Source organism: Polyodon spathula, chromosome 7 (assembly GCF_017654505.1).
Source record: "Polyodon spathula isolate WHYD16114869_AA chromosome 7, ASM1765450v1, whole genome shotgun sequence".
NCBI classification, from domain to species: Eukaryota; Metazoa; Chordata; class Actinopteri; order Acipenseriformes; family Polyodontidae; genus Polyodon; species Polyodon spathula.
The window spans coordinates 45265793-45279063 of record NC_054540.1 but is presented as its reverse complement, the minus strand read 5'-3'; the positions used below and the strand labels follow the sequence as shown (position 1 = coordinate 45279063).

Here is a 13271-nt window from a genome sequence, read left to right as displayed (position 1 = left end):
CTGCACAAACTGTTTAATTTAAAAGGAACAACATGAATTTGTTACAGAGGTTTTGTGAGTGTTATGCCAATCCAGATATCCCCTGTGAACCATGCTGTATAATAATGTTCTTGCTTATCTGTAATATTTAAAAGGTTGTGTTATACACTCAGCAATGGAATGAGTGCTAGCGATGGATTCAAATATGAAGATTATTAATATTAACAGCACTGCCCCCCCATTGATTGTGCTAAAGCTACTTTGATTCTTTGCTTGTTTTTCTTTTTTGAATTCAGTTATGCATATTGATCAAATACTGTACAACTGTACAACTACAGATTAACTGATACATCTTCATCTTCATTTCCTGTGCTGTAGGTCACATGCAGCTAGGCTTTGGAGTGTTTCAGTGGTGTCTGGGAATAGTGCTCTACTGTAGTTTACAGGAAGTAATAGCTCCCAGCAGCAATGACAGTGTTGCCAATGTTCTTTAAAATTTAAAGAAAGATTTTAAAACCTTGGTTCCCACTGTTTGAAAAGGAGGACAGTGATAATGTTGCTAGTAGTAATATACAATGAGAGGGAAGATTTGAATGCATTGATCATTTAAATAGATTCACTTTGCTTTGAACGTGCTTCAAAAAAGGACCTGTGTCATTTCACTGGATTTCATTTATGAAATAAGAAATAAGAAAATCGTTAACCAAAAAAAACAACTATGTACCAAACTAAAATTTCCTTTCAGGACATTCTCTCTTTTGTAAAGTCGCAGAAGATTTATACAGAAATGCAGAAATACTTTCTTTCAATGTTAAGAAAACTTATTAGAAATTAAAGGAAAAAAGGTCAGAGCTTTTACCTCTGAAAATCAGGCAACAAGTCTGGCTTCAATACAATATAGTTCAGTGCTCTTACCAGCGCAGGAAACCAGGATACAACTGTCAGTCTCTGCATGAGAGAGGCCCAGGACTGAATGACAGCTTCAGATGTGCTCCCTCTCGTTCGTGGAGCTGTGAGGAGAGTCAATGCCAAAGCTTTGTTTGCTGGCCTTCCCGATTCTGAACTAACAGCTCCAACTGGTTCAAAATGCTGCAGCCGGAGTGCTGTCTCACACATGTTGTTCACAACACAGCACTGCAGCTCTTAAACCACTGACTTCCCGTTCAATTCAGGATTCATTTAAAAATTCTGCTTACTACTTAATCAATCAATCAATCAATATTTATTTTATATAGCGCCTTTCATAGTGGACCACCATCACAAAGCGCTTTACAAGATAATGAGGAACAATGCATACAACATTAAATACAGGGCATAGTACATTAAACACAAAAAAAATAAACAAAACAAAAAACAACAACAATGCAAGTACACTAAATATAGGCATAATGCATTAAATAAAAGGCTAGGATGTGAGTTTTAAACATTGTGGATGCGTGTATCAAGCAGAATCATACAAATAAGATGCAGTGAAAAACCTGAAATAGCAATTTAAACCCTTCATGGTTTACTTATAAGACCCTTCATAATTTTGGGCCTTTATATGTACAGGAAATGTTGATACGTTATACTCCTAGTTGCACCTTGAGATCAGTGAATACTGAACTTTTGGTAGTTCCAAGAAGTTGCCTAAAAATCAAGAGGGGCAAAGGGCCTGCTCCGTTCCTTTCCAAGCCATATCAGCAATGCTGGCACAGTTGAGTCTTTCACATCAAATTAAAAACATCTTCATTTGCGTCGTCATGTTCTTGAGCTGGATTGATTGGCCAATGGCTTTTTTTCTTTTTATTGTAAAGCCCTTGGGATTCTCCACATGAAGAGCGCTATATAAAAGCAAACTGTATTGTATATTTGTATCTGGAGCACTGAAAAATCATAACTGAATCAGCAGTGAAATGTAATGACTGGAATACAATGAAAAACAGGAAGTGAAGGGCCTTTGCTTCTGAAAGCATGGACACTCCTATGGACACAAAGCAAATGCCAAGGAAGTTGAAGGAAAGCACTCTAGTAGCCCGTAACTGTTACAGTTAGTGAGTCTCATCAGGAGAAATGCTTTGTAATTGGTCGATTTATCAGCATTTTTTGTAAAACACCACTGACAATGCTCTTTATATTAAAAACCTTATCTATTCGTATGTGAGGCTTTAGGTACAATAATGAAAAAGAAACAGGATTTAACATTAGACAATGCAAGACAGAAGATCATACAGCTTCAGTTTATCTAGGTCTTGTTGTTTGTATGTTTTAGAAAAGACAGAGAGGGGATATGCAGCCTTCATCAACAGCTGTACTGTAGGTATGAAATATTAATTTACTTCCAATGAGATTTCTTTGTGTTGCGTGAGGGAGAAAGAAACTAAACTCTAAATATTAATGTATTGTATATGGAAAACATTTTATTAATTCTATTGGGTGATGTAGAACTTTTGGACATAGCTGTAGGTTGTTTGAAGGAGTTAAACAAGGCTAGGAATGCTAGGAATCAGGGGTCTGTACAGTATTATAATATTGTTGCTGCTGATAATATTAGACTGTGCTGATATAAATAATTCTTTTTGATGTTATTTATGCTTTAGACTTACAAAAACTCTCATCACAAATTTTAACTGGAATTGTGAGTGAAGTAATAGTGTTCAGTGTACATCCTTAGCAACATCACTAACATGCTGATGATCAAGCAGGCCCGAGTTCTACCTGATTAAAAACAAAAGAACATATAAAGGTGCCACCCCATAGAGGATGGTTCCAGTAAGTAGGCCTCTGGCATTGTTTGTTTCTTACTTCTTATTAGCAAGAGCTACTTCGTATTATGGCTATTTACTTGCTTATTTTTGTACTTATTTTAGGATATGTAGATTTTTCAAGGACAATACTATAGCAATATAGTACCTAGTCACAGTGCACCTGATCTGTTTGTACATGTTAGACCATTGGAGTAATATTGACCTACAGCATTGGAAGCATTTTTTTCAAAGAGTAATATTCAAATTATTCTAATAGAGTTCTAATTAGGGTATAGAAAATAAGAACAATCTTCAACACAAGAAATGGGGAGACCAGCAATGACTTTGCTAATTAAGTGATAAGAAAATTGATTTTAGAGCTTTGGTTAGAATTCCTTTATGAATAATAACTGTGAGAACAGCATGCCTACCTGTAGCAAAGTGGTTGACTGTGTACAGGTGCAGGAGTGATGCAGTGCGCAATAAACAAACAAGGAGAGTTATAATCCAGTTGGAAAGGTATTTTATTGTGTCCAGGTCTGGTGACCAAATAAAAAGACCCTGGCAGTACATTACAATGTGTACTGCACGGCATAAATAGCAACGGGTTGCAATCCCAAATAATAAACACAAATATCTGCCTCACAATAATACTAACACGGTCACCAGTCCTGGGTGTGTGCATTAGTGACCCCTTGGTAAACTAATACAACCGTCTCCAATCTGCAACTGCCACGTTGTTTCCCTTCCAGGTCAATGCGTTATTGCAACGGAATCCAGGCTGGCTGACTTCCCTTGAACCCTGGGAAAGAACTGTCAGACTAGCCCGTCCACAGAACACTGTTCTCACTGCTTAGTGCCCTTACAGGTCGGGAGGGAGATTTACAACCAAGAATCATTGTATTTCTGTCACACTACTCAAATAGACTGTTCTGTAATTACATGAAGGGAAACGCACATGATTTCCATTAGTGAATAGTGGTTTAACCGCTGAGGAAGTGGAAAGCGTAGAAAGGGTTTATTGTGCTAGTGTTCCTATTGCCCACGGTGTAGACTGGCAGAAAAAGGATCTGTGTACAGAGATAAACAAGAGTAAACTGTGGGACTCAGGGAATGGAGGTGAGGAGTGTAGTGCAACAGTGCCTGTGAGTATTAACACCTTTTCAATGCAAAAGGCTCCAATCCGTGCTGATATTGCACTTAGGAAATGCGATTATACTGTAGAGGATCGACCACGGGCTTTCATTGAAACAGAACTCTATGAACATTCATACAGGACTCATTTTATGTAACAAGTACAATGTATGGAAAAGAAAGCATGTTTAAATTTCAATTAAACAGCGGAATTGAGGAGACAGATTGTGTAATAATTATGACGTGAAATACAAATGTGAAAAAAATGACTTATTCTATTTGCTATGCAGCTTCATTGTATTACTACACTCCTGTACTTCACTGTACTACATGCCAGCATTTCCTAAGCGACAATATAATGTGTAATAGGACTGTCATGATAGGCAATGAAAAGGTTAACTTTGCAGCCAACTAAAAAAACCAGATTATTCTTCAAAGTAAAAAATGATGTTGTTCAAGTTAAATAGGCTGGACCAGGGCTAAGAGCAGATAATAAACCTGCTGACTTTCAAAACAGTATTGGTATTGATTTAGTTGAAAAGGAGATGTGGGTTCTGAGTAGACCTGTATTATATCAGGACTACAGTACCCGTGAAATCAAACGGAGCCCATTGATGGAAGAAAGTGGATTGTGCTTGAAGAATAAAAGATGAAAGCAGCTTGGGGAATTTTGAAAATGACCATAATGCACAGTTGAATGGGACATTTTGTTTAGTGAAGTAAAGCCAGAAATGACTTCAGATGATTATAAGCTGGTAGACTGCAGTAGGGGTGCATTTTCGAAAACGTCATTATTAGGAAATGTACAGTATGGAAAAAATAAACCCAACAAACAGCGGGCCAGATAGTGAAGCAACGAGACACAACTTAATTTACACGTAGGAGTGCTTAACCTGGCTGATGCTAAAAGAATAATTCCATAAACTGCTCTTGTCCTGCACCTTCACCCATCTCTGTGTGCTTCACATTGGAGAGTTAATTTACTCTTCCGTTATAAAGGGCTCTTCAGTCTCAGTTGAAATTGATTCAGTCTGCTGCTGATGGAAATAAGAAGAGTCTGATTTCAAACTACTTTCAAGCCAGTCCCAAACATGGCATAAATGCACAGCATGTGTACATGGCTATTTAGCAGTGAGCATGTCAGGAGTTACTAGAGAATGGAGAAGGTTGGGGCAGTTCGGGTAAAGAACATATGTTTATTTTCCAGCGGCATCTCTTCCTGAGCGGAATTCAAAACTTACTGTATATCTTATACATCAATATCTTTGATCAATCAAGCACTATTTCTGAAATAAAGTAAGAAATGGGTTCATCAAGGTTTTCAGCTAGTAAGATTATTAATATTTGTATATTTAGTAGACATTTTTATCCAAAGCAATTTACATAGACTAGGGTGTGTGAATCATGAGTACCTTACAGCAACATCTCACCCCAAAGACAGAGCACAAGGAGGTTAAGTGACTTGCTTAGGGTCACACAGTGAGTCAGTGAGTGAGCTGGGATTTGAACCTGGGAACCTCCTGTTTTTTTCTTTAACCACTGGACCACACAGCCTCCTTATTGAATGTTTTTCTACTAGACTTTTTTGTTTTACAGTTTTCCCTCTGTATTCAAAACAAGGGCAGTGAAGAGGGCACATTATACAAGCATTAAGATGATATGCTTATTAAACACATTATTAGTCTGAGCACTTAGGTAGCTTTGAAAGAGCTCAGTCCTTTTTAATTTGGTCAGGGAAAATGGGACTCATAAAATGATGAGAAGAGATTTATAAGGGAGATTTATTTGGGAAATCATCAGAAGTGGATTTTGCATTTGATGGGCATTGATTACTCTATGTAACACAATTTTTGTTCCTGGGTAGTAAGTGTTATTTCCTAATTGTTTATGCCTCAAAAGTATAGAAAATGGCTATTATTCCCCACAAATGTTGCTTTTGTGACCAGGACAGTGATATTTCAAAATATCACTATTTGCAATGGGAAAACGGGCAAATGTGTGTCTTTTCGTTCACATAAAGTCAGAAAAAAAGAACATATGAATCCAAATTAACATGTATTTATACTAAAGTAATACAAAAATGACTACAAAAGATTTAGAAGTGAGTAGTTTTTCGAGATTTACGATTATACTGTAAATACAGGATTCTCCTAAAATCAGAAAGCACAATGTTTCAGTCTCCTCTCTCCCATGTTTTGAGAGATGACAGTCAGATGTGGAGTATCAGAGAAGGACTCTTGTTCATTACCATGCTGTAACATAACAACCAGGTTCTACATGATTCATCAGGCTGGCTCACAGTGGAATTATAACTCGTGGCAACATACTCCTTATATCCTGTGGAGGATCTTTAGATTTATGCACGGAAACACCATCATACTGCCGTGGGTTCTCAGAAGGACTGGATTGAGCACGTCTGAGCGTGGCAACTTGAGGAATTAGGTCTCTAAATGTTCTGTTTTGATATATAACTAAGGACAACTCACCTCCCCAATTAGGGGATATTGCCTTACCATAAAACTCTTTTTCAGCGTGGTTGTCCCACAAGGAGTACCAGGTGTGGCTGTAAGAAGTAACTGAAAGAGTGCTCTCTCCAGGGAGAATGCTTGTCACCCTCAGTTAGAACTCTCCCATTATTAATGACTTCACAGAAGGCTAATCTGGCTTTTTCACTTTTTGACATTTATATCCCTGTGATCTTTTTTTTAAATCCAACCCATCAAATATGCTTAGCCAAGGTACAGAATAATAATTAATTGATAAATATTTGATCTTGTGGCTGAGTGACATCTTCTCCGATGGATGAAGGTCAGGATTCCATTTCTACGGATGTAGGTGATAGACGCATTGGAGTTGGAATACATGGTGTGTATTAGGACCATCATGTAATATTTCTTCCAAATCCATTATTGCCACACCTAGTAATGCTCATGGTCCTCCTAAGTTTTCAATACTCCAGTAAGAAAATTGACAGGATATGATGGGCACACCACCCAGTTTATAGAAAGACTGGCTTTCATCCAGCAATGGGCAGATGATTGCTGCTAATAACGATGCCAATTAGAGCAGAGGTGGGTGAAATGTGTTGTCAAGGATTTACATGCAGAATATTGAATCTGCTGGAGTGTTAGATCAATTGATGTATGGTATACTGAAGCAATAAGTGTATGAGTGTTCTGTGCTTTCCCTTCCAGTTTGTGGCTCAGCCGAACTGCCAGCAGCTCCTGGCGACTCTGTGGTACGATGGGTTCCCTGGCTGGCGCCGGCGGCACTGGGCTGTCAAGCTGCTGACCTGCTTCACCATCGGGCTGCTCTTCCCGGTCTTCTCGGTGGTTTACCTGCTAGCTCCCAAGAGCAGCCTGGGCCTGTTCATCAAGAAGCCATTCATCAAGTTCATCTGCCACACCGCCTCCTACCTGACATTCCTGTTCCTGCTGCTCCTCGCCTCCCAGCACATCGTCCGCACAGACCTGCACATGCAGGGCCCTCCACCCACCATCGTTGAATGGATGATACTGCCCTGGGTGCTGGGTAAGCCTGCATTGAGATCTGAGCATGGCACTTGTGAAAGTTTACAATGTACATTTGCATGGTGAATTTGCAGTTTTCCCATGTTTTTCCAATTTAATTGTATAATGGTTATAGTAGGCCTTTACCATATTTACTATGGTTTGCCATGGGGTATGCGTTACCATATCTCACTAGGCTTTACAATGCTTACTGTACCTGTGCTTTACCATGCTCTCACCATGCTTTATTAGACTTCTCTATTTTTATAAACTTTCAAAAAGGTTGTGGCAGATCCTGATTAGCACTTATCTTGAACTACATTACCTGAGGTAACATTTTGTAGGTTAGTGCTAATTGGGGTCGGTGAAACCAGCCATACGTTATATACCTATAAGAGGTTGTTTCACAAGCACTTGAAACTTTAACCCAAAGTTATTTCCCTGTTGTAGGCACTATTCAATTAACTGCCTGAAAATAACTGTTCTGTCCTTAGCATGCATATAAAAAACAGATTTATGTGCAAAATGTAATTAAATTAAAAGTTTTTTTTTGTTTTTTATTGAATCTCACTGCCTGTCAGCATTGATACACTCATTAAGGAATTAACAACAATGTTTTTTCTACTTGACTGCTCTTCCTGTATTTTTACCTAAGAACTACTGCAGTTTATGTACCTTTCTGAAGGTCTCAGCCAATCAGAAGTAGAGAATTCATTACCCTCTCCTCTTAAGGATCTTGAAACTATTATAACAACAACTTAGCTGGAAACAGATAAAAAGCACTCATTTACTAAAACAATATTTGTTGTGAATCCCAATGCAAATTCAGGCTCAGGCTTATCCTTAGACGGGATGTTGTTTCTGTGACGTGTCTGACAGATTAACAGGGATTCTGCACTAATATATAGCCATTCAAATATTGAGTGCAGTCCCAGTCTGTGAGGTTTAAGTCTTATGTTCAGGCTCTACATGGGTATCAAGTTCCAAAAGGAGCAGAAGGAAGGATATTATGCATTGTTTCCAGCAGCACCAATAAATCAATCTTTAAAACATTATCTCCCCTCATTCCAATAATAGTGGGGCTCCAGTTTCAGCAAAAAGTCTAAAATCCAACCTGCAGCAAGATACAGTAATATTGTTTCTTTTTATAACTCTTAGTTATCAATCCTTTCACTGACCTTTCTTTGCAAAAAAATGATTGACAGCCTGTGACAGAAATGCAGCGAATCTTGGTTGTAAATCTCCCTTCCGACCTGTGAGGGCACTAAGCAGCGAGAACATAGTTTTTTGGACGGGCTGGTCTGACAGTTCTTTCCCTGGGTCGGGAAGTCAGTCAGTCTGGAAGAAGGCGAGACTCCATTGCAAGAACGTATTGACCCGGAAGGAAAATAATGTGGCAGCCGCAGATTGTAAAGGTATTTGCATTTGTTCACCAAGAGGCCATGCGTGACAGCATATAAGGGGGATGGAGAATCGTAATTTGTTCCTTTACTTTGGTTATGAAAAATAACCCGGAAGGACCCGTGCAGTATTTGTGAAATATTGTGAGTGTTTGTTTTTCTTGTCTATATTTGTTACTTGTGTTTTCATAGATGGCTAACACGTTCCAGAGCTGTCGCTAAGGGCCAGCATAAAACCTGGAACAGCACTACACTATTTTCACGCATTAAGCTGTATAACCCACCATGAGCACTACAGCATGCACCCAGGACTGGTGATTGTGTTTGTACATTGTGGGAGAGATACGTATGTTTATTGTTTGGGACTGCAAACCTGTTATTATTTACGCCGTGCGTTACACGTTGCTGTGTATTGCCGGGGATCACTGTTTGGTCACCAGACCTGGATTATAAAATAAAGAAACACTTTTCCAAACTGGATTACAATCTCTGTCTGTTTTATTCCTGCACTGTATCACCTCCTCACCTGTACACAATCAACCACTTTGCCACACGTACTGTCAGAATACAGGATCATGGAGCGCAATGCACTGGCAGATCTGCTGGAGTCGCTGGATAGCAGACAGGAGACAGAGGAGAGAAAGATGGAGGAGCGCTACACTGCACTCATTGAACAGGTAGGGCTGGTGTTTTACACAGCACCAGCCTTTACAGGAACACCAGTAATGTTGGCACTGAAGGCTCAGGCGATGAAGATGTCGTCGGGGATGATCCAGAGGCATACCTGGTCGCGTTTGAGCGGATGGCAACCACCGCATTATGGCCGCTGGAGTTCTGGGTGAGCCAGCTCACTGATCATGGAACCAACTTTTTGTTTAACACGTTACAGCAGGTATATAAAATATAAAAAATATGCCCCATCAGGATGTCTGTTTATCATCCACAAATGGACGGTTTGGTGGAACGCTTTAATCAGACCTTGAAGTCGATGCTGAGACGGATTGTAAAGTAAGAGCAAAAACATTGGGCATCGCTTCTTCTCTATCTTCTTTTTGCAGTGAGAGAGGTGCCGCAGAGTTCGACAGGGTTCTCCTTGTACAGCTGGCAGACTCACGGCATCCTCGATCTATTGAGAAAGGGGACCTTCAGACAGATAACTTGAAAAAATTTCAGTTTGCCAAGACAGAGACTCAACATTTGGGATTTTTAATAGAAAATGGAAGGGTGAGACCCATGGTCACCAAAATCCAGGCTTTGGTCAACATGGCGATCCCCAAAACCAAGATTCAGGTGAGGTCACTACTGGGATTAGCCGTTTATTACTGCCACTTTATCCCCGAGTATGCCACAGTGGTTAACCAAGAGATTCATCCTCCACACAGATGCACGGACGTGGTTTGAGTGCGGTCTTGACCCAAAAGGTAGATGGAGTAGACACCCGATACTGAATCTTGGTAAAAAAGATGCTACCTTGGGAGCGCAACTACTCCGTAGTTGAAAAGAAGTGTTTGGCCATTAAATGGGCTACTCACTCTTTACAATACTACCTGCTGGGGCATTCAATTGATCTTGTCACAGACCATGCCCCACTCAAGTGGTTAAGCACAATGAAGGATAGCAATGCCCAGATAACTTGTGGTATCTGGCATTACAACCCTTCATGTACCACATGGTACACCGTGCGAGGAAAGACCATCAAAATCTTTTCCCGGGAGGGGGGAGTAATGGGAAAGATACATTCAGCTGAGTGTTCCTTTATCTCCGCTCTGAGCGGTGGGATATGTGATAGAAATACAATGAATCTTGGTTGTAAATCTCCCTCCTGACCTGTGAGGGTGCTAAGCAGAGAGAACAGAGTTCTTTGGACGAGCTGGTCTGACATTTCCCCGGGTTAGGAAGTTGGTCAGTTTGGAAGAAGGCGAGACTGTTGCAAGAATGTATTGACCCAGAAGGGAAACGACGTAGCAGCTGCAGGTTGTAAAGGCAGCTCCATTTGTTTACCAAGGGGTCATGCGTGATAGCGTATAAGGGGACTGAGAATCTAAATCTGTTCCTTCACTTGGGTTCTGAAAATTAATCCAGACGGGCCTGTATTTGTGAAATATCATGAGTGTTTGTTTTTCTTGTCTATGATTGTTACTTGTGTTTTTAAAGACGGCTAACACGTTCCAGAGCTGTCACTAAACTACACTACGCTATTGTCACGCATTAAACTGTATCACCCATCATGACCACTGCAGCACACACCCAGGATTGGTGACTGTGTTTGTACATTGTGGGAGAGATGTGTGTGTTTATTGTTTGGGACTGCATACCCGTTTTTATTTACCCCGTGCACATTGCTGTGTATTGCTGGCGATCATTGTTTGGTTTCTGCCAATGAGCAGTAATGTGAACTGAGGATGATGGAGACCTTATCCAGGTCAATTGTATCTCAGTGTTAAGTCACTGTCCTGCTTGGTCTCAGTTTGAAGCTGGAAACCTGACATTAGTCATACATAGCATGGAAGTGGAATCTAGGGTAAATAATGCAGGTCTTAGTGAATATGAACTGCTTGTTTACAATGAGTATATTGTGTAATTACATTAGCTGAAACACATTTCTATGTAATGACTGGTGATGTAATTGCTGAGGAGATACAAGTATTCAAGTGGAATAGACTGAAAGGGTGACAGAGGGTATTCATTATGGATAGACTGGAGGTGAAAGGATAGGTGAAAGGCGTTTGTTTGTTCTAACCTCTATCTGTAAAAGATAACCCTGGATTGAGATGATGATGAAATTGATTGAAGCTACCAGTGACTAAAGCTTGAAATGCTTTCTTCTAGATTGTAAAATGCTACCACTACTAGATTGATTTGTGAAAACATGCAAATCATAACATTAGGTCAGTCCTTTCAGCATCTCAACATGTAATCTAACTCAATGAACTAATGACCAGAAATAAACAGTTCACCCTCCCTGCAAAGGATTCTGTTGAGGACATAAAGTGCAATAACATATCTGCTAATGTAAAACCAATGAGGCAAAATCAAATTCCAGTAAGATAAAAGGAAACCGTGTGGTTTTTGTAAATATTAAATACTGAACATTTCTAGAAACGGATGACAAGTACTTGTTGTTCATTTTCTTTTTAATCTTTTTTTTAAATATTTTTCTAATATAAATTTGCAAAAATGATTGTATCGGCAGTTCTTTTGAAATGTGGTGCTGTGTTCGGGAAAAAGTCATAAAAGATTCAGCAAATGTATAGCTCACTTTAATATCCCAGGCCTGCTTTAATTTAAAATGTAATCCTAGGGCTAGTTTACTTGTGTGTTTATGACCTCCGTGACTTACTTAGTGGAAGGACACAGGCAGACTGATGGGCAGAACAAACATTATTTAGTATAATGCCGCTTGTTTCGTGTGCACATTGATGATTCATCCAGGAATAGCCAGGCTTCCAGGAGGGTCTACACATACACGTAATCCTCACATTCAATCACAATCTGAAATCTCTGCACAACAGGAGTTAGTTGTTCATGGAACATTTCGCCCCAGACTAATAGAAAGCTTGGATTCATGCTACTGCAGATAATAAAGACCATTTATAATGATTGCAAGCATCATAAAACAGCAGAAGACAGGTTAAAAATACAGTAAATATCATGTGAAGCTATTTACTGGTTAATACAATAAGCAAGCTCAAATTTGGATGAACTTCAATATAAATAATTGAAATAGGAAGTAGAATTTGGGTAATGTGGAAACCATTTATCAACAAAAAAAATTATTTCATTTTCAAATGAAAGTATGAGAGGGTATAAATCATGTATGTGCCTCTTGATAACTTGATACCCCCAGGTTTAGGTGAGGAAGAGGGCTTTTCGGTTAAAATCTATTTTTAAAGAAGAACATGTTTTTTTTTAGGATTTTATGCTGCTGCACTGGGGAGGGTTCGGCTGATCCCCGGTGCCAGCAAGTATCTTAATTGTGTTGTGTTTTACCTTGTTATTGTTATTGAATGGATTTTAATTGCAATGATTTAATAAAAGATCTTAAAAGTGTCTTATACAATATTTGTTCCATAAGCAAGATCAAATTTGGATGAACTTCAATATAAATAATTGAAATAGGAAGTGAAATTTTGGTAATCTGAAAACCATTTATCCAAAAATAAAAAACTTTCATTTTCAAATGGAAGTATAAGAGGCTATAAATTATGTATATGTCTCTTGATAACTTGATTCATTTAACATAAGTGCGGCTATTAACTGTACATATACTAGAAAATATCCATTTTGCATCTTGAATAATTGATTTCTGATCTGACTTACAGAAAGCAGTATGTTTCTGTCTATTAGATTAGCTTGCAGTCCAGATCTCTCTCTCTCTCTCTCTCTCTCTCTCTCTCTCTCTCTCTCTCTCTCTCTCTCTCTCTCTCTAATTATGGGAGGAGCCAGGTGGTGAGTGGAGCATAGGAGTTGAGATTCAGGAGAGTCTAAGCTTTTGCAATTACATTATATATATATATATATAT

General features: G+C 39.1%; 1 protein-coding gene across 1 annotated transcript in view; it reads left to right on the top strand.

Annotated features, from left to right (window-relative positions):
• Positions 1-13271, top strand: part of LOC121318656 (short transient receptor potential channel 5-like) — a 117442-nt gene that overhangs the window by 58198 nt on the left and 45973 nt on the right. The window contains exon 4 of the mRNA XM_041255562.1: positions 7034-7370. Within this exon, the coding sequence (XP_041111496.1) occupies positions 7034-7370 (337 nt within the window). The remainder of the gene's footprint in view (positions 1-7033; positions 7371-13271) is intronic.